The sequence below is a fragment of the Hyla sarda genome, chromosome 6 (genome assembly GCF_029499605.1).
Source record: "Hyla sarda isolate aHylSar1 chromosome 6, aHylSar1.hap1, whole genome shotgun sequence".
In the NCBI taxonomy this organism is placed as follows: Eukaryota; Metazoa; Chordata; class Amphibia; order Anura; family Hylidae; genus Hyla; species Hyla sarda.
This window is the reverse complement of record NC_079194.1, coordinates 32,773,181-32,795,797: the sequence shown is the minus strand read 5'-3', so window position 1 is coordinate 32,795,797 and position 22,617 is coordinate 32,773,181. Positions and strand designations below refer to the sequence as shown.

Sequence of the window (22,617 nt, the reverse complement as noted above, 5' to 3'; positions counted from 1 at the left end):
AATCTCCCCCAATGTCTCTTGCTGCATGGAATGCTGGGAAAGATCAGAGAAAACAGTAAAGTAGAAGAAATTGCACTAAAGCACTTCCGGGTGCGGGTCCTGTGCATGAAAACGTGACAAAGCCGCGCACAGAGGTAATAAAAGCTAATTACACAGTATTATACCTTGGCATCATGGGCTCAAAGGCTGAAGAAGAAGAAAAAAATCCTGAAATACCCCTTTAAGTGAAAAAACAATAGGGCAGTGTTTTTAAACCAGTGCGTCTCCAGCTGTTGCAAAACAATAACTCCCAGCATGCCGGGGCATGCTGGGAGTTGTAGTTTTGCAACAGCTGGAGACACACTGGTTGGGAAACCTGCGATAAGATCTAAAAACAAGTTGTAATGTTTCTGGATGTTTTCTGTAAGAAGTTCCTATTATACTATGAACATTTACTATAGTAATACTGTTTATTATGACACAAACATTTCAGAGACCCTTTATAATAAAACGTAAAATGTTCTTTTCTTGTGCTTGCTACAACCACTGCACTTTTTCTAGGAGTAAATATGTTTGTTTTTTACTCACGAGACACAAAAATAGATAATGTCATTATGTCAATAGTTTTGTGTAACTAAAAACATCCAAAAAATGCAAAAATAAATCTTCCTTTGATTTCCAGCATTAGGGCTATAACGGCGTTAGCGACTAACATACGCAATTAGTTGCCATGGGAACCTGTTGATACCCAGCAAAAAAACGTCACCATGGTAACTAAAGGCACAAAAGAAGAAGAACATCAGCCGGTTTTTATCTTTGGGTACCAATCCTGCGTCTCTTTCACCAAAAAGCTTCGGAGCCCATAGATTAAAAGGGATTCATGACACGTGCAGGAGATGCAAGAGGGACAACACGGTAGCCGTCTGAATGCGTCGGCCCCTGAAGGGTAAAAAAATGGGAAAATAAATTGGCACTTGTAAAATAGAACGGTCAAAATTAGCCATAGTTTATCAAAACCTGTGTAGACGAAGAGTGGCGCAGTTGCCCAAAGCAACCAATCAGATTGCTTCTTTCATTTTTAAAGAGGCCTATGAAAAATCAAAGAAGCAATCTGATTGGTTGCTATGGGCAACTGCACCACTCTTCCTCTACACAGGTTTTGATAAATCTCCCCGAATTGAGTCTGTAACAAAGTAAAATCGGCGCTATGTTTTAAGGCTACACCTTGTGCCACGACATGGAAAGAGAGTGCAGGGATTTTTTTTGTGTGTTTTTTAGGCATCCCGTGAATCCGCCCCACTCAGCAGGTGCCACCAAACATTTAAAGACGAGAAATCGGAATCTGAACCGACGTAGCAGAAAATCGAGTTACTCGAGCGGAAGATAAGAAGCAGAACAAATTGGTCGTAATTATAGGAAATAAAGTCATTAGTCTGGAGCATTAAGCATAAATGAAGCAAACGTTCGGCTTCCGAAATCAGCGGCGAACAAAGAATATCATACTGACAATAAACGTAACTAAAACAAACAGAAAACAATGCTAAATGCATCTTATATGGAAATAGACAATTTGTATCCTTATGCAGTGACCCAGGGGTTAAGTTTGAGGTGAAAAATGGAACCAGCAGGTATGATGACGATGGCAGGGGACTGTACAGAAGGATCACCGTCTCTTTTGTCACAATGGCAGAAGTGGCTCCATCGGTCTTCTCAGACTCCTCCAGGTCGGCACGGTGATAGGGGGGCAGTAATGATGGCGGTGATGATCTCTCCCTGGGACATACACTATGCAGTATGTCTGAGATCAGTCAACTAGACAAAAAGGGATGATAAAAGTGTTTCCAGTGCTCAAAGGATAGTGGAGTATCAATATTGGTAGCATAAGTATTTAGAGTAACTTACTCCACTCAATCGGGGGATATGGTCACCATCCACTTTTCCCCCTCCAGGTCTACCTCAAATATATAGCACTAGCTGAATACCCAGCGTTGGCCGGTCTTCCTACATAAACCTTGTGGGAGAGGTAAAGCAACAGTGAGGCTCTTGTCCTCAAATCTTGTCCTTGTATCCTGTCCTTAAAGGGGTACTCTGGTGGAATTTTTTTATTTTTTTTTATCAACTGGTGCCAGAAAGTTAAACAGATTTGTAAAGGACTTCTATTTAAAAATCTTAATTCTTCCAGTACTTATCATCTGCTCGACAGGACGTTCTTTTCTTTTTGAATTTCTTTTCAGTCTGACCAGAGTGCTCTCTGCTGCCACCTCGGTCCGGAGCAGGAGAGGTTTGCTATGGGGATATTCTCCTGCTTTGGACAGTTCCTAAAACAGACAGAGGTGTCAGCAGAGAGCTCTGTGGACAGACAGAAAGGAAATTGAAAAGAAAAGAATTTCCTCTGTAGTATACAGCAGCTGATAAGTACTGGAAGGATTAAGATTTTTAATAGAAATAATTTATAAATCTGTTTAACTTTCTGGCATCAGTTGATTTGAAAAAATAAAAAAAGTTTTCCAAAGGAGTTCTCCCTCCCCGTCCCCTTACAGTTCTATAGAAGAGGCAGGGAGGCAAGAACGCTGCCTCCCCACCTCTCCCATAGAGTTACATGGAGGAGGCGTGTCGGCCGGCGGCAGAAGAGGATGGCTCCCAGGACCCTAAGGAAGTGGGTGAGTTGCCTAGCAACATCTGGAGAGCTGCATTTTGAGACCACTATACAGTGGTCTCTAAACTGTAGCCCTCCAGATGTTGCACAACTACAACTCCCAGCATGCCCAGACATCTGTTTACTGTGTGGGCATGCTGGGATTTGCAGTTTTGCAACAGATGGAGGGCTACGGTTTGGAGATCACTGTGCAGTGGTCTCTAAACTGTGGCCCTCTAGATCTTGCAAAACTACAACTCCTAGCATGCCCACACAGCAGTTTGCTGTCTGGGCATGCTGGGATTTGTAGTTCTGCAACATCTGGAGTGCCACAGTTTGGAGATCAATCTGCAGTGGTCTCTAAACTGTAGCCCTCCAGCTGTTGCATAACTACATCTCCCAGCATGCCCTTCGGCGATCAGTACATGCTGGGAGTTGTAGTTTTGCAACAGCTGGAGGCACCCTGGTTGGAAAATAGGTTGGAAAAAGAGTTAGGTAACAGAACCTAACAGAAGGTATTCCAACAAGTGTGCCTCCAACAGTTGCAAAAGTACAACTCCCAGCATGCACTCCAACATGTCTGTCAGTACATGCTAGGAGTTGTAGTTTTGAAACAGCTGGAGGTTTGCCCCCCATGTGAATGTACAGGGTACATGCACACAATCAGGTTTACATTGAGGCTCCTGCTTGAAGTATGAGCTGCGGCAAATTTGTAGCAGCAACGCAAATACCTAGCGGGAAACTCACTGTAAACCCCCCAGTGTGAATGTACCCTAAAAACTCTTCCCTACACTACACTAACACATAATAAAGGGTAAAACACAACATATACACCCCTTACACTGTCCCCCCTAATAAAAATGAAAAACGTATTGTACCGTAGTGTTTTCAAAACAGAGCCTCCAGCTGTTGCAAAAAAACAACTCCCAGCATTTCTGGACAGCCACTGACTGTCCAGGCATGCTGGGAGTTTAGCAACAGCTGGAGGCACCCTGTTTGGGAATCACTGGCATAGAATACACCTATGTCCACCCCTATGCAATCCCTAATTTAGTCCTCAAATGTGCATGGCGCTCTCTCACTTCGGAGCCCTGTTGTTTTTCAAGGAAACAGTTTGGGGCCACATATGGGGTATCTCCGTACTCGGGAGAAATTGCATAACAAATTTTGGGGGGCTTTTTCTCCTTTTACCCCTTATTAAAAGGAAAAGTTGGGGACTACACCAGCCTGTTAGTGTAAAAAAATACAAAAATTGACACTAACATGCTGGTGTTGCCCCATACTTTTTTTTACAAGCAGTAAAAGGAAAAAAAGACCCCCAAAATTTGCAATGCAATTTCTCCTGAGTACGGAAATACCACATATGTGGGCGTAAAATGCTCTGCGGACGCACAACAACGCTCAGGAGTGAGAGCACACTATGTACACTTGAGGCCTAAATTGGTGATTTGCCCAGGGGTGGCTGATTTTACAGCGGTTCTGATATAAACGCGAAAAAAATAAATACCCACATGTGACCCTTCAAATACTGTCCGGAATTGAAGGCCACGTGTGTTTACAAAGCCCCCATAGTGCCAGAACAATGGACCCCCCCCACATGTGACCCCATTTTGGAAACTACACCCCTCATGTAATGTACTAAGGGGTACAGTGAGCATTTACGCCCCACAGGTGTCTGACAGATTTTTGGAACAGTGGTCTGTGAAAATGAAAAATTTAATTTTTCATTTGCACAGCCCACTGTTCCAAAGATCTGTCAAACGCCAGTGGGGTGTAAATACTCACTGCACCCCTTATTAAATTCTGTGAGGGTTGTAGTTTCCAAAATGGGGTCACATGTGGGGGGGGGGGGGTTCACTGTTCTGGCACCACGGGGGGCTTTGTAAACGCACATGGCCCCTGACTTCCATTCCAAACAAATTCTCTTTCCAAAAGCCCCATGGTGCTCCTTCCCTTCTGAGCATTGTAGTGCACAAGCAGAGCACTTGACGTCCACACATGGGGTATGTTCTTACTCAGAAGAAATGGGGTTACAAATTTTGGGGGGCTTTTTTCCTATTTTCCCTTGTGAAAATGAAAAATGTAGGATAACACCAGCATTTTAGTGAAAAGATATATATTTTTTTCATTTACACATCCAAATTTAACAAAAAGTTGTCAAACACCTGTGAGGTCTTAAGGCTCCCTGTGCCCCTTGTTACGTTCCTTTAGGGGTGTAGTTTCCAAAATAGTATGCCATGTGTTTTTTTTTTTTTTTTTTTTGCTGTTCTGGCACCATAGGGGCTTCTTAAATGTGACATGCCCCCCAAAAACCATTTCAGAAAAACTCACTCTCCAAAATCCCACTGTCGCTCCTTCCCTTCTAAGCACTCTAGTGCACACACAGAGCACTTGACATACACATATGAGGTATTTCCTTACTCAGTAGAAATTGGGTTACACATTTTAGGAAGATTTTTCTCCTTTTACCCCTTGTAAAAATTCAAAAACTGGTTTTTAAAATGGGGTCATTTATGGAGTATTTATAAGGAGGCCCTTCAAATCCACTTCAAAACTGAACTGGTCCCTGAAAAATTTCGAATTTGAAAATTTTGAGAAAATTTGTAAAATTGCTGCTATATTTTACTTTACTAATTTATCAAAAGGCGCATGGCTCTTGATAAATTCTGCGCACATACTTCGGGATCTATGCTTTAGACTATATTTAAACCTGCTCCAGCATGGTCTGACATTTTGGCGTACTTTCAGCCGATGCGACTTGTTGCTGAAAAGTCGCTTTTGTTAAATTCAGCACCAATGCATTTTTTTTGTCTAAAATAGACTAAAATACATCATGTTCTAAAAATCCTCTAAAGCAAAAGGCGCACATATTTAGACTGCCACTTTCTGTGCGACAAATTTAGACAGGAAATACCAGTCTAAATCCTTTGATAAATATCCCCCATTATATATGTGAATCAATATATATTTATTTGGAATATTCATTTTTCTTATAAGCAGAGAGCTTCAAAGTTCAATTTTTTCGTCAAATTTTGGAATTTTTCACCAAGAAATGATGCAAGTATCGACAAAATTTTACCACTACCATAAAGTATAATATGGCATGAAAAAACAATCTCGGACAACACAGAGGATCTGTGACAACACAGAGGATCTGTGACAACACAGAGGATTGCAGAGTGCATTGGCTCGCACGCCGGCCCCGCCTCCCTCCATACACGCGCCGCCACTGATGTCCTGCACTCCACGGGTATGTCTTTTTTGGGATGGGGAGTGCAGTGGGGAGCGGGTTGCGGGGTTTGGGAGAGCGGGGAGCGGGTTTGGGGGAGCAGGTTGCGGGGTTCAGGGGAGCGGGTTGCCCGGCTGTAACTCAGATACTTTTTTCACCATTCAGACATTTATTGGCTTTCAGGGCATGATGATGGGAAAGATGGGCAATAGGCAGGGAGAGAAAAATAAATAAAAAGGATGGTGGGAGCTACTCTTTAAAGTGACAGTGGTCGGATGTGCAAAAAACTTGGCTTTCAGTGTTATGTTTGGTTGATATAGTGACACTCGTGATTGCCTATATATACCTGGTGAGTATTTTCACCTCTTATATTATATTATGCAGCGTGTCTATTTTTTTTTTTTAGTTTTTTAAATATATTTTTTACATATTTTTTATATATTTCCTCAATGGATGGAGGTACAGTCTCTTAAGGTGATCTGTAATAACCACATTGAGGAGATTCTGCTTACATGGCAGAATATCTGTGGGATCTTGAATGTTCTGGATAACTTTACTGAGGTATCATCATGGTTTGCTCCCAGTGGTTATGTTTAGCATAAAAACAGTCATAGTAGTTAAATGAGAACTGTCATTAAAACAAATGGTTGCTATTGCACTCCTTATGGTAAGTAAAACATCTTTCTAATGTACTTTGTTTAAAAAAAATGAAGTTTTGTATGCTTTATTTGTGTTTAAAAACGATGCCACTAGGTGTCTCCCTACTTGTCCAGAGCACATTTCCCCCCCATCTCTTGCACAGACTTTGGACTCCTGCTGGCCTGGCAGAAGTCCAAAATCAGGAAATGTAGTCTGGAGTGCTGAGGGTGTGTGTGCAGCCTTAGCCAATCATAGCTCATTTCACACTGAACTGATCTGATCTGTGTATAGCAGAGTGAGGGAGGAAGTTCTCCCCTGTAGGGCTTCAGATGACATCATACTTGCTGGGGAACGCCCCTTCCCAGTCTGTGAATCTGAGACTGAGCAGAAAATACAGAGCAATATCATGGTAGAAAACTATAAAATTATAAAAATATAGGCAGGGGGTGGATTATCATGATGGGGGCAGTGAACTGGGAGGATTATAAAATTTTACAAGATCATAAGAGGTACTCTTTAAGCCATGCCTGCTACTAGATGCAGGTCTTGAAGTAATCCATGACTTAGCCCTGAAGCCCACTAGAAGTACTATGGGGCACACACACAACTTCAACCTAAAGTCTTTTAGAAATCCTCAGTAACTCCTCCTGAACCACCTTAGATAGGACGAGGTATGGATGTCCTTCAATCAATTTTTCAATGTAACAGAATCTTTAAAGGGTAGCTCCCACCATCCATTTTTTTTTCTTTCTGTCCCTGCCTATTGCCCATCTATCCCTAACCCCCTCCCTGCCTTTACATTTTTTTTTACTATATCAAAATGGCACTGATGCCTCCTGGGGCCGACACTTCCGCCCTTAGTTCACTATATAGGGTGCCTCCAGCTGTTTCACCACTACAACTCCCAGCTTGCCCTGACATCTACTGGCTGTCAGGGCATTCTGGGAGTTGTAGTGGTGAAACAGCTGGAGGCACCCTGTAGTGAAAACAATAACTTTGTTAGTGCAGCAGTGCTACTCCGCTCCCGGAGCAGAAGCGGCGCTCTCCTGAACCCCGCTTCCCCCCACCATGCCTCTAGTACTGAGCGCTCCTGCTGAGCAGCGGCAGTGCTCTCCCAAACCCTGCTCCCCCCCACCATGCCTCTAGTGCTGAGCGCTCCTGCTGAGCAGCGGTGGTGCTTTCCCGAACCCCGCTCCCACCCACCATGCCTCTAGTGCTGAGCGGCGGTGCTCCCCCGAACCCCGCTTCCCCCACCCCATTCCTCTAGTGCAGATTTACCCATCCGGAGGATCAGCGCAGCAATGAGTGCGCGCGCTGCCTCCGGACAGGGTAACGGGGGTGGGCGGGGCCACGCGCGAGGCCAGTGGAGCTGGCCAATGCGCGCAGCCCCAGCTATCAGCGTGCTCGCTCTCGCCTGTTTGATTGACAGGCGGGAGCAAGCACCGCAGTGCCTGAATTTCGACTCATTGCCAGGCTTAAATGAGTCGAAATTCAGTGGTGACTTCACTGCCGAATGCATTCGGCCACTAGGAGGGCGACCTCTAGTGGCCGAATTTAAAAGTGATTTTAAACCTGTTTAAAATCACTTATTTTAATTAAAGTATATTAGAGATATGTCGTAGTACTTAAGTACTACAACATATCAATTTTTTTACTTCATGACAGTGCCCATTTAACAGAGTAACATATTATCCTAGTAACATAAGAGTGAAGAAAAATTACTATGCATAAGACAGACGGGCATAGCACAGCATAGAAAACCGAGGCAGGGAAGCTCGGCAAGGCGGCTCCCTCCCTCCATTGCGCACTAAAGAGATTCAGCAATATAGCAACAGCGGCCTTGTCTTCAAAACGGCTGCACCAATTTCAGTAAGTGGTACTTATTTGTGCTTCTGTTCACCCGTTCTATAGCCCAGCATATTGGGTTTAGTGCAGGTGAAAAGCCTGTCAGTTTCTTTTTAAAAGGAGGCTGAGCATAGATAGTTCAGCCTCCATGGATAAAACCGTGTGCCTTGTGTATTGTCCAGGTCCTTTGGCACCACTATTTGCATTTCTCTGTGGTGTCTTCATTGTGCACACAATTTATATCCACAAATGAAAATTTTCACAATATTTTAGTTTTCTTCTGGTGGGGTTTCTAGCATAATAAATTGCGTTGATTTGTGATAGGATACGCCTAGAGGAAAGGACACACATTAATGAACTCTCCCCACATGAGGAGTAGAGTATACTTTTTTGTGTAAAAATAATTTTTACACAGATAATAAATGCAACTAATCTATCCCCTTACACTAAGCCACACACACTCCAAGTGCAAAAAATACATAAAAATGACTACAAACTGCAAAAACAAACCTAAACCACATGGCCTTCTAAGCTGGAAAACCACTCAATACGCACAAAAAATGCACAAGAACAAAGATAAATGCCCCCTATTGACTTCCCTTTCCTCTGCTATAATTTCTCTGAATTATTTCTCCTTCTTAATTCCTACTTCTTAATTTCTGGAATTCCTGACAAACAGTTGAAACTAACTGCGGAAATTAAAGATGACCATAATACTGTACATCAAAGCATTCTAAACTATTTATGACACCCTTCTTGCCATTTTATTCCCCCATTGATTCCCCCATAGCACTTCATTCCACCCCCCCCCCCCATGGCAATTCATTTTTCTGTTCATCACTCCACATTATGCCCCGCCTTGATCCTACCATGTGCCATTTCATCCCCCCTCTTGACCACCCTCGTTCCCAGGTGGAGGCTCGGAGGTTCTGACGAGTGACGTCCTTGTGCACAGCCACCGCAGCTCACTGATTTTGAAGGTCAGCAGAATGGCTTGTGCCCACTTAAAGGAATACTGTAGTGGAATATAACTTATCCTCTATCAGAAGAATAGGGGATAAGTTATAGACCGCGGAGAGTCCAACCGCTGGGATCCCCCCGCAATCTCCTGTACTTGGCCGCAGCAGTCCGCAGGAAGGTGGCGTGTCTGCCGTGGCTTTCTGGGGGGGGGGCCGCAGCCCCGTACAGGTGATCGCGCGGTGGGGTCCCAGCCCATGAAATGAGGTTGTAAAGAGAGAGGAAGATGTGGTAACACGGTGTGAGGTGCAGGGCAGATGTAATTACCCTAGGGGCAGATGGCATTAACCCCTTGTGTTTGTGAGGCCAGGGCGTGGTTTATCCTTAACCACCCGAAGGTATACCGCTGGATCCTGGGCTAGGCACGGGGGCAATGAAGACACCGCCACCAAGTTACGGACAACGGTAGCTTTACTGGGGTAGACAGTTGTTACAGTCTATGCAGTACAGCCAGGGCCCACTGAGGTGACCAGTGCAACAGGGACCTCACAGGTTTGCTGGGACTTGTAGTTGGACTGTAGAATTTAGTGCAGGCCACGCTGGGTAGACAGATGACTTGACTGACAGGATGGTGACTTTATCTTACTTGCACTTGACTTGTGGCTGCAGGACTTGACTTTGAGGCCTCCACTACTCTGGATACACACTCTAGGCACAAGAAGAGAGAGAAGCTCCACCCAGGGCTTATATGTGGGGGACTAGCAGGGAGCCCATAGGTCCCCTTTGGGGTCAGCTGGTCACTGGTACCTCCTGGGTAACAATCACTTGGTACATTTTATTTGATATACAACATATATACTACAGTACCCAGAAAAATTATCAGAATTGGGGTTATTTAGTTTAGAAAAAAGAAGGCTTAGGGGCGACCTAATAACTATGTATAAATATATCAGGGGGCCGTACAGAGATCTCTCCCATGATCTATTTATACCCAGGACTGTATCTATAACAAGGGGGCATCCGCTCCGTTTAGAGGAATGAAGGTTCCTACACCAGCACAGACGGGGGTTCTTTACTGTAAGAGCAGTGAGACTGTGGAATTCTCTGCCTGAGGAGGTGGTCATGGTGAACTCTGTAAAAGAGTTCAAAAGGGGTCTGGATGCATTTTTGGAGAATAATAATATCGCTGGTTATGCATACTAGATTTATAGGGACAGAACGTTGATCCAGGGATTTATTCTGATGCCATATTTGGAGTCGGGAAGGAATTTTTACCTCTAGTGTGAGTTTTTTTTTTTGCTTTCCTCTGGATCAACTTAGTAGAGACTCATTAGGGATATAGGTTGAACTTGATGGACTCTGGTCTTTTTTCAACCTTATGAACTATGTTACTATGTTATATATACAAATGGGGAAACAACTACAGGGGGCCCTGGGACACTGCCTGACAGGGCAGGAAAGGTACGGGGCAACACCATCCCGTACTGGCCCTCCACAAAGTAAAATTGGGACATGGTCCATTATTTCATATGTTAAATTCTCATTCATGTTTCACAATTGCTCAATACAAAACCATATTCACACGAGTATGTAAAAAAACAGCTCTAACCTTGATATCGGAACGAAATCCAGCATGGATGACCTGGAGCAAGGTCTGACTAGCACAAAGAACTTGAAAAAAGATTTCTAACTAGATGGCTACCATAAAATGTTATCCTTTATAATAATATGGTGTCCCAGCACCAAAGGCTGTCCTGTGGCTTCGGACAGACCTGCGGTTATGTTTTGCACTTTACTAAGAAGTAATATATTTTTATAATTATTTTGTTGTTGTTGTTATGCTTATATATGTTATTTATGTGTTACTGTACCTTTAAGCAGAGAGCACTGTAAACCCCATGTGACACTGCTTGCCAATAGGAACCCCTAAATTCTTGTCCATATAGTGTAGTGGGGGGGGGGGGGAGGGGGTGGGGGTTAAGGTGCATCCTCTCACTCTTCACCATACTGTCAGTGTAATACCATCTGCACCCGCACAGTAAAGACAGTTATCCGTAACCTGACATCAGTGTGTTCCTTTACTCCCCATGTCTGCCCCAGGAGAAGCTGTCTCCAACCTTGGACCATGTATAGGCTAACGGTGCCCTGGCGTCACAAAAGGATAAGGTATTTCCCAACACCACCCATGATACCACAATAACATAAAACAGTGTTCCAGTGGCGTACCAAGGCGGGGGCGGCCCGCCCCGGGTGCCACTCACAAGGGGGATGCCAGGGGCGGACTGACCCGCCGCCGCCACCACTACTGAGGATCTGGGACACTCGTCACCGCCGCCGCCACCACCACTACTGAGGATCTGGGACACCCTCTCCGGTATGCGCGATACACACACAGGAGAAGACATCCCCTCTGTGTGAGCCGCATCTGCAGCTTACACAGAGGAGACGTGACCTCCGCCCCCATGCAGCACAGGCGCCGGTGACGTCACTTATCCGGTGCCTGTACTGTGGAGGGGAGAAGACGCGGGCCCCTGCTGCTGAGGAGATCGCTGCGTGGGATATCAGGTGAGCATCATTTTTTTATTTTTTTTTCTCAACTCTGTATATACCTATGGGGTAGAGGGGGTTACTCTGCATATACCTGGGGGGGGGTGGTGTTGGGTTACTCTGCGTATACCTGGGGGGGGGTGTTGGGTTACTCTGCATATACCTATGGGGAAGAGGGGGGGGGGGTTACTCTGCATATACCTATGGGGAAGAGGGGGGTTACTCTGCATATACCTATGGGGAAGAGGGGGGGGTTTACTCTGCATATACCTATGGGGAAGAGGGGGGGGGTTTGACTCTGCCTATACATACGGGGAAAGGGGGTGGGGGGGACTCTGCTGCCTATACCTAAGGAGAAAGTAGGGTTAACTCTGTTCCTATACCTATTGGGAAGGGGGTTTAACTCTGCTGCCTATACCTATGGGGAAGGGTGGGGGGCTAATTCTGCTGCCTATACCTTTGGGGAAGGGGGGTTAACCCTGCTGTCTATACCTACAGGGAAGGGGGGCTACCTAACTTTATACCTGGGTGCCTAACTGCTTACCTACATACCCAGCTACCTAACTATGTACATACCTGGCCTTCATACATAGCTGCCTAACTACCTACCTACCTACATATCTGGCTTCCTGATCTACCTACGTAGTTACCTATTTACCTGGCTACCTACCTACATGCCCTTTTACTGTGCAGGACACCAAGGAGGGCATTATTACAGTTTGTGGGCCTATAGATGGTAAAATTATGTAGAGGAGGGGAGAGCACTGGAAAAATGCAGAGTCTGACTTGTTTTTCCTGCAGATGTTAAGAGATCTACATGGCGGTCTTATCCGGAGGGAGAAGAAAAGGAAAGAGGACGCCGCTGATCAGAAAAGACGTAATTGTGAGTCCCAAAATGTAACTGTAATCACTTATATGGTATACACATCCTGTGTACAGCTTATATCTACCGCCATATGGTCCTGTATATAATCACTTATACAGATCCTTTATAGTATAGTGGTCTGTGTATAGTGGTTTTATTCAGTACAGTATGGCGGTATTATCCAGTTATTGTGTGGTGGTATATATTAACTCCTTGTATACCAGCATTATTGTTCATGGAAATGTACCTACGTTAAAGTGTTTCTTACATATATAAATTTTAGTTTATTGTGTGTGGTGGAATAGGGGCGTGGCAGAAGAATGACGAGCTGCAGAGCCTAGCAGGGGCCCTTGCCTTTTTTTTGGTCTGAGGGCCCCGAGTGTTATCAGTCCTCCCCTGGGGGGGGGGGGGGAGGGGATGTAATTAAGGAGAGGGAGGAGGGGGTGTAATTAAAGGAGGGGGGGGAGAGAGGGGGGTGTAATTAAGGGGGGGGGGTGCAAACAAAGGGTCCAGCCCGTGTGCCAAATGCTCTAGGAACGCCCCTGCAGTATTCACATGGTTAGGGGTTATGTAGGGCCTGACAGGTTTCAGTCACGTGGACCTTAGTCATAGATCTATGACTAAGGTCCACATGACCGAAACGTGCCAGTTCCTACGTATATACTGTTTTATGTCATTATAAAGCCGTGTCTTCCAAGTAGCGTTTCTCCAGCTGTTGCCAAACTACAATTCCCAGCATGCCCGAACAGCCAAAGGCTGTCCGGGCATGCTGGGAGTTGTAGTTTGGCAACAGCTGAAGTCACGCTGTTTGGAAAACATTTTATGGGACCCATCTAGCTGGACTTTTTCTTCTTGCTCTTCATTAGCACATTGCTTTGAGTGGCATACGTGGCATGTATGATCATGGATCACAAATACGGTATTACAGCGCAAAACGTTAATGAGGGAAAACAACCAGGCAAATCTCTACAAAGTGGAACGGCAGTAAAAAGGGATTTACAACCGAGATCCTTGAAGGATTATGCTCAGCTACCGCTCCTTCCTCTATACGGTCTAAATCAGTCCTATACATAGTACATACAGCGCACCGACTGGGTGCAATATACAACAACACCGTCAAATTATTTTAAAGTAAATGAATGAATTTTACTACGATACCTAGTAAATATATACGTTCAAAAGCAAAGTTATAGAATGATCGTAGCTTAAGTAACAATGACAGACGGTGACCTAGATTATATGGGGCCTTTTAGAGTTTCCTTTGTCCCGATTTTAACCCTTTGATTGCCAGGGTGTAATCCCATAAAGCTCTCGTCTCTTTTCATACAATGCAGCCAGACGGCAAATCCTATAAACATAAAGATGTTCACAACAATGAAAAGTTTTTCAGATGGTCTAAGCATTATATATCCGGGTCAGGAATGGCGGACGAATGACAGAAGAAAAGTCAGGATCTCCCAACTGGACAGAGTAGGATTATGAAGATTAAAAATTATTACAAGGTGAATAAAAATGGCTGCTTGTATGCATTGCTGTTACGTTGTGTTATCTGCTGCACAGGCAAGAACTGGGGACAAAAGCTGCACCCGGTTTACCATTAATTGCCAAGGTTTTGCAATATATACAGATGAAACGCTTAAATAATTTCAGTCTTAAAGGGGTACTCCACTCTAAATATCTTATCCCCTATCCAAAGGGGGACCCCCGCGATCTACGGGCTGTCATTGGTGGCATCCGGAACACAAAACTTGCAGCTTCCTTGTTCGAGATGTCACGCCATGCCCCCTCCATTAACGACTAGTACATAGCTGTCACGCCTCCTCCCATAGAAGTGAATGGAGGGGGCATGGTGGCTGGCATTGCCAGTCATCGGGCATGAGTTCGCTGCATGCACCGAATGACAGGGGGCCACAGCAGAGATCACGAGGGCCCCCACCTATCCTTTGGGTAGGGGATAAGATGTTTAAAGCAGAATACCCCTTTAAAAAAACGTATCCCCTATCCACAGTCTGATCACGAAGAACCCTCTGCGACCAAGAAAACTTAACGCCGATTCTCCACACTGAATGGACTGTTCTATTCAGCGCAGAAAGTTGGGTCTCCTTCCTAGAGATTGGGGGGAGGGTGTTCCCAGAGGTTAGACCCCCAGGATCAGACACTGATCACCTACCCTGGGTTTAGGGGGTACGTTGTTTGGGGCCTTCAAAACCCCTGGCCCAGATTTAATAATACTGTCTGTGCAAACAGAGATAAGACAGTCTAAAAGTTAGTTTATTTTTACTTCAGAATGTTCCACCACAATTTTGGTACAAATTTTTGAGCATGCTCTTCACCAACAAAGCCATGCCCACTAACCACTAAGGTGCGCCCTCCTGCCAGCTATCTGGCAGGAATTGCAGTAGTCAGGCTATGTTCACTTGGTGGAATTTCTGTGCGAATTCCGCAGAAGAATTCGGCACGGACATTCCGCAGCAGCAGAGTCCCATTGTTTTCAATCAGTGCACATGGTGGAATCAGATGTTTCTGTTGCGGAAATCCCGATTCTGGAGTACGCAGAAAGAATAGACATGTCTATTCTTTCTGCGAAATCCATACGGAAATGCATTGCCATCTATCAGACGGCACATTTCAAAGTGGTCATCCCGTTCACCCACACTAAACCCAATACACTGAGTTATATTGCGGGTGAACAGGAGACCGATGCGGGGTCTCTGACTAATATACATAACTGCAGTCCATCGCCCGGTCCTTATGAAGATCGGATTCTTTCTGCGCTGAATTACGCGCTGGAGACGGGCCTGCCGGCTGGATTTGAATATTCATGGTCGCTGGTCACGTCAGTGCTTGCAACCTGGTGTATTGGGTTTTAGTGTGGATGAATGGGATGACCGTTTTCCTTCAAGCTCTATTTGCAGAATAACAAAAGGGCTTATATCTCAGCACTGCAAAAGGACTATGGAGATACTAAATGTTTGCCTGGATTCCTGATAAATAGCCTTATCTAGTCATTGGCTTATTTACACCCCAATGTTCCTGCTGACAGGTCCACTTTAAAATCTGTATCTACTTTTGAACACCATTTTGTGACATTACCTAAGGTATATGGATGGCTACAGTGGGGATCAAAAGTTTGGGCACCCCAGGTAAAAATGTGTATTAATGTGCATAAAGAAGCCAAGGGAAGATAGAAAAATCTCCAAAAGGCATCAAATTACAGATTAGACATTCTTATAATATGTCAACAAAAGTTAGATTTTATTTCCATCATTTACACTTTCAAAATAACAGAAAACAAAAAAATGGCATCTGCAAAAGTTTGGGCAAAAGAATTTATAGCATGCACCTCCCCCTTTGCAAAGCTGAGACCTGCCAGTGTCATGGATTGTTCTCAATCATCATCTGGGAAGACCAGGTGATGTCAATCTCAAAGGTTTTAAATGCCCAGACTCATCTGACCTTGCCCCAACAATCAGCACCATGGGTTCTTCTAAGCAGTTGTCTAGAAATCTGAAACTGAAAATAGTTGACCCTCACAAAGCTGGAGAAGACTATAAGAAGATAGTAAAACGTTTTCAGATGTCAAAATCCTCTGTTCAGAATGTAATTAAGAAATGGCAGTCATCAGAAACAGTGGAAGTTAAAGCAAGATCTAGAAGACCAAGAAAAATATCAGACAGAACAGCTCGCAGGATTGTGATGAAAACAATTCAAAACTCACGTTTGAGGGCACAATCCCTCCAGAAAGATCTGGCAGACACTGGGGTTGTGGTACACTATTCCACTATAAAGAGATACTTGTACAAATATGGTCTTCATGAAAGAGTCATCAGAAGAAAACCTCTTCTACTTCCTCACCACAAAAATCAGTGTTTGAACTTTGCAAATGAACATATAGACAAGCCTGATGCATTTTGGAAACAAGTTCTGTGGACCAATGAGGTTAAAATTGATCTTTTTGGCCAGAATGAGCTAAGGTACTTTGGAGAAGAAGGGGAACAGAATTTAATGAAAAGAACATCTGTCCAACTGTTAAGCATGGGGGTGATCAATCATGCTTTGGGGTTGTATTGCAGCATGTGGCACAGGGAACATCTCACGAGTAGAAGGAATAATGGATTCAATAAAATGTCAGCAAATTTTGGATGCTAACTTGATGCCATCTGTGAAAAAGCTGAAGTTAAAGAGAGGATGGCTTCTACAAATGGATAATGATCCTAAACACACCTCGAAATCCACAGAGGATTACATCAAGAGGCGTAAACTGAAGGTTTTGCCATGGCCTTCACAATCTCCTGACCTCAACATAATTGAAAATCTATGGATAGACCTTAAAAGAGCAGTGCGTGACAGACAGCCCAGAAATCTCAAAGAACTGGAAGACTTTTGTAAGGAAGAATGGGCAAAGATACCTAAAACAAGAATTGAAAGACTCTTCGCTGGCTACAAAAAGCGTTTACAAGCTGTGATACTTGCCAAAGGGGGCAGTACAAGATATTAACTCTGCAGGGTGCCCAAACTTTGGCAGATGCCATTTTTTCGTTTTCTGTTATTTTGAAAGTGTAAATGATGAAAATAAAATCTAACTTTTGTTGACATATTATAAGAATGTCTAATCTGTAATTTGATGCCTTTTGGAGATTTTTCCATCTTGGCTTTTTTTATGCACATTAATACAATTTTTTACCTGGGGTGCCCAAACTTTTGATCCCCACTGTAGATGGGATAGATCTTCCAATTGGAGCTGGTACCAGTACACTGGGAAAAAGTCGCTTGGTGCCCTTTAGCAGTGGAGAAGATTAGTTCTGTACTACATACAAATCCTAGAAAAAGTCCACCACCGTGGTAATGCTACCCATAAACATATCAAATATTAAATTCTTTATTAAAGTCACACTGAACAAAAAAAATAATAAAATCACAAGAAAAAGCACAAAGAACATGGCAAGAAAATAGTACCCACAGGATAGTGATAGGGTCTGCGGGCTAGAGAAAATAATCTTTTCTCCAGGGACATATATAAGGGTATGGAGGGTAAAGTGCCACATGCAAAATGTATAGGCAGCCGCAAGAAGGTTCAGAGCAGCATAATATGCATTGCAACAAATCACTCCCGACAAGTAAAGTGCTAAAGTGCAAGGTAAATAGACCCTCCAGCACCACAATCAATACCTGTAGGTCACGCAGAAAACGCCACCTTAACGCGTGTTTCGCGTTATGCTTGATCATAGGGTCACGGTGTCTATAAGGGGCTGGTTCGTTAAATTTATAGGGGTCTTCAGCTTATCTCCCAATGCCTGTCATCTGAGGACGCCTCGGGCACTCACGCTGCAAACTTCCGGCTCCCAGCGCAGTGTCAATGAGCCACGTCACCGCGCACCCCGTAGCGCTCCGGAAGTATGCAATGACGCCGCTCACATAGACGCGCTACCATGGAGCCATCAGCGCAGGCGCAAAGCGGGCTCAGCCTCCAGCTATAATGTACATATATTACTGTTAAAAAGTCAATGCATGTGCAAAAATGTATACGAGAATGTAATTATCTATAATATATCTGCTCTCAAATAATCAGCAAAATTTCATATTTAAATAAATATAATAATTTCAATGAACAAATATCTGGGAAAATATATATGAAAAAATAAATGAAAAAAATTATAAATATGAATAACTACTCAATTCATGTCAGTGAAAAAAGTGTATACCGTATTTATCGGAGTACAACACACACTTTTTAGGCTAAAATTTTTAGCCTAAAGTCTATCTGCGTGTTATACGCCGATAAGCCGTGGCTTTGCAGGTGCAGAGACCAGCCGTCGCTGCCGGCTTCTCTGCCCCTGCTTGTCCTGGGGTCTAGAGCCCTGCTGCCGGCCCTTCTCTCCCCCTGGCTATCGATGCCGCTGCCCGTTCTCTCCCCCTGGCTATCGCTGCCCCATTGCCGGCGCCGATAGCCAGGGGGAGAGAAGCGGCGCCGGCAATGGGGCAGCGGCGCCGACAGACAGGGGGAGAGAACGGGCAGCGGCATCGATAGCCAGGGGGAGAGAAGGGGCAGAGGCACCCATTGCCGGTGCCTCTGCCCCGTTGCCTCCCCCATCCCCGGTTGTATAATTACCTGTTGCCGGGGTCGGGTCCGCGCTGCTTCAGGCCTCCGGTGTGCGTCCCCTGCGTCGTTGCTATGCGCTGTCACTCGTCATTGCGCCGCGGCGTGCAGTGCATAGCAACAATGCAGGGGACGCACACTGGAGGCCTGAAGCAGCGCGGACCCGACCCCGGCAACAGGTAATTATACAACCGGGGATGGGGGAGGCAACGGGGCAGCGGCGCCGGCAATGGGTGCCGCTGCCCCTTCTCTCCCCCTGGCTATCGGCACCGCTGCCCCATTGCCGGCGCCGCTTCTCTCCCCCTGGCTATCGGCGCCGGCAATGGGGCGCCGGCACCGATAGTCAGGGGGAGAGAACGGGCAGCGGCACCGACAGCCAGGGGGAGAAAACGGGCAGCGGCAGCGATAGTCAGGGGGAGAGAACGGGCAGCGACGCAGATAGCCAGCGGGAGAGAAGCGGCAGCAGCAGGGCTCTAGACCCCAGGAAAGGCAGGGGGAGAGAAGTGGGCAGCAAAAACTTTTTTTTACCCAAATATCCTTGGTAAAATGAGGGTGCGTGTTATAGGCCGGTGCGTGGTATACCCCGATAAATACGGTATGTAGAGTAATAAAATGACTAAATGTGCAATTCATAAGAAGTAAATAATTACTGTGGGTGTATAATACTTTTGATAGTGATAAGTCCATAAATAAACTTAAAAAGTGTATAGTTCATAAAAATATAGTGAAATTAATATGTACATATATTGTATATTCATTAATTTCACTATATTTTTTTGAACTATACACTTTTTTAGTTTATTTATGGAGTTATCACTATCACTATGTATTATTCACCCACAGTAATTATTTACTTCTTATGAATTGCACATTTAGTAATTTTATAAATCTATATACAGTTTACACTTTTTTCACTGACATGAAATGAGTAGTATGAACTATGTAGTTATTCTAATTTGTTATTTTTCATATATTTTTTCATATATATTTTCCCAGATATTTGTTCATTGAAATCATTGTATTTATTTAAATATGAAATTTGGCTGATTATTTGATTATTTGATATTATAGATAATTACATTCTCATATAAATGTTTGCACATGCACTGACTTTTTAACAGTAATATACATTATATTATTTCGCAGGTTATGAATGTACATATCCCAGTTAACATCCATAATATTTTTGTGTTTTGATGTCCATGTGATTGGCGTACATTATATTTCTACAGATAGCATTAGCCCTCTTACAGTGTTCTCCTAGTGCCAGGAGCTGGAGGCCGAGCCCACTTTGCGCATATGCTGGTGGCTACATGGTAACGCGTCTATGTGGGCCACGTCATCGCATACTCCAGGAGCGCTACGGGGTGCGCGGTGACGTGGCTCAGTGAGGCCATACTGGGAGACGGAAGTTTGCGGCATGAGCACGAGGCATCCTCAGATGACGGGCATTAGGAGATAAGCTGCGGACCCCTATAGATATAACAAACCAGCCCCTTATGGACACCGTGATCCTGTGATCAAGCGTAACGCGGTGTTTTCTGTGTGACCTACAGGTATTGATTGTGGTGCTGGAGGGTCTATTTAACCTGGGGAAGGCATATTTTGTCGGGCCTTATATTGTATTTTGATTCCCCATATATTATATGTTGAGAGGGAAAACTTTTTTTTTTTTTTTTTTGAAGGGTCAAGGGACTGTGCAATACACTGCTGTGCATTTGTCCATGTCAGGGACTGTCTAGAGCAGGGTAGGTTTGCTATGGGGATTTGCTCCTGCTCTGGACAGTTCCTGACATGGACAGAGGTGTCAGCAGAGAGCACTGTGGTCAGACTGGAAAGAACGACTGAACTTCCTCTGTAGTATACAGCAGCTGATAAGTACTGGAAGGATTAAGATTTTTTTTATAGAAGTAATATACAAATCTGTATAATTTTCTGGCACCAGTTGATTTAAAAAAAAAATAGTTTTCCACCGGAGTACCCCATTAATATAAGTACTGTATAGGAATAATAGCTGAATGCAACTGGTCATTCAATTCTGATGATGAATACAAATACATTATTTACATATTATTATACTGAGCTATAAATATATATATATATATATATATATATATATATATATATATATACACATACACAGTACAGACCAAAAGTTTGGACACACCTTCGCATTCAGAGTTCTTTATTTTCATGAAGGTATTAAAACTATGAATTAACACATGTGGAATTATAGACATAACAAAAAAGTGTGAAACAACTGAAAATATATCATATTCTAGGTTCTTCAACGTAGCCACCTTTTGCTTTGGTTACTGCTTTGCACACTCATGGCATTCTCTTGTTGAGATTCAAGAGGTAGTCACCTGAAATGGTTTTCACTTCACAGGTGTGCTGGTGTGGAGGAGGAGGTGTGATGGTGTGGGGGTGCTTTGCTGGTGACACTGTTGGGGATTTATTCAAAATTGAAGGCATACTGAACCAGCATGGCTACCATAGCATCTTGTTGCAGCTGCTATTCCATCCGGTTTACATTTAGTTGGACCATCATTTATTTTTCAACAGGACAATGACCCCAAACACACCAAGAAGGAGAGTGATGGGGTGCTGCGCCAGATGACCTGGCCTCCACAGTCACCGGACCTGAACCCAGTCGAGATGGTTTGGGGTGAGCTGGACCGCAGAGTGAAGTGCTAAGCATCTCTGGGAACTCCTTCAAGACTGTTGGAAGACCATTTCAGGTGACTACCTCTTGAAGCTCATCAAGAGAATGAGTGTGCAAAGCAGTAATCAAAGCAAAAGGTGTCTAGAACCTAGAATATGACATATTTTCAGTTGTTTCACACTTTTTTTGTTATGTCTATAATTTCACATGTGTTAATTCATAGTTTTGATGCCTTCAGTGTGAATCTAAAATTTTCATAGTCACGAAAATAAAGAAAACTCTGAATGAGAAGGTGTGTCCAAACTTTTGGTCTGTACTGTATATATATTTATATATATATATTGTAAATATACTACTAATAATAAATGTTTATTTCTGAATATATAAATAATGGCTGAATGCAAATGGGCATTCAATTCTGATGATGTATACAAATAAAGGATTTACTATATTATTATTCCGAGCTATAAGATCACGAGAAAGAACGTAGTGGGTCGGAGTAAAGTCTATAAGAACTTCTGATGGTCCGCATATAATACTCAATAATATAATATGCCACAAATCTGTATCTATATATATATATATATATATATATATATATATATATATATATATATGTATATATAACGATTACGGATTTTTTTTTTTTTATTGCTGTCACAGCTTAATAAGGAATGGATGTAACTCACGTGTGACTTGGAGATACATGAGGACGACTAGATAGAGAACGTGAGTCCATGATACCCGTGGCTGTTCCATCGTCCGACTCTGCTCTACGGTTCCGTCCACATCACTCCATTCAGAGGCAGGATGCTCAGGACCATACCGCCTCCATATGCACAGAGCATCGGTTCTTTATCCTGTACACAACGGCACAGGCAAAGTCTGCTCTGGGAGACAGAAGAGCGAAGATGCTGAACAAGTGGCATGGGTGATGGGGAAAACCTGGCGCAGATGAATGGAGGGGACGGAGGGGAGGGAAGGGTTCAGCCTGCCCAGATTATGGTTAACTAATATATTGCTGGATTACCTGCTTCGAAGTCCCTTTTTCTCCATCTGGAGTCTAATCCGTAGTCAAGACCTGATTACTATACATTAGTGTTTATGCAGAAGAAATGTAGGGATACTTCCAAGCTGCAACATGTACATTGTATACGAA

General features: G+C 43.9%; 1 protein-coding gene and 1 long non-coding RNA gene across 6 annotated transcripts in view; one reads left to right on the top strand and one right to left on the bottom strand.

Annotated features, from left to right (window-relative positions):
• Nucleotides 1-22,617, bottom strand: part of CRB1 (crumbs cell polarity complex component 1) — a 211,066-nt gene that overhangs the window by 72,322 nt on the left and 116,127 nt on the right. For 2 of the 5 annotated variants that reach the window (XM_056523445.1, XM_056523448.1), the window contains exon 1: nucleotides 22,148-22,616. In XM_056523445.1, the coding sequence (XP_056379420.1) occupies nucleotides 22,148-22,217 (70 nt within the window). In that variant the 5' untranslated portion in view covers nucleotides 22,218-22,616. Of the gene's footprint in view, nucleotides 1-22,147 lie in introns of all 5 variants that reach the window. The other 3 variants (XM_056523447.1, XM_056523446.1, XM_056523451.1) reach the window with 3 other exon arrangements.
• On the top strand, nucleotides 66-22,243 carry LOC130275456 (uncharacterized). Its single transcript, XR_008844786.1, has 3 exons — nucleotides 66-134; nucleotides 11,385-11,450; nucleotides 22,122-22,243. It is a non-coding gene; the product is annotated as an uncharacterized LOC130275456 (long non-coding RNA).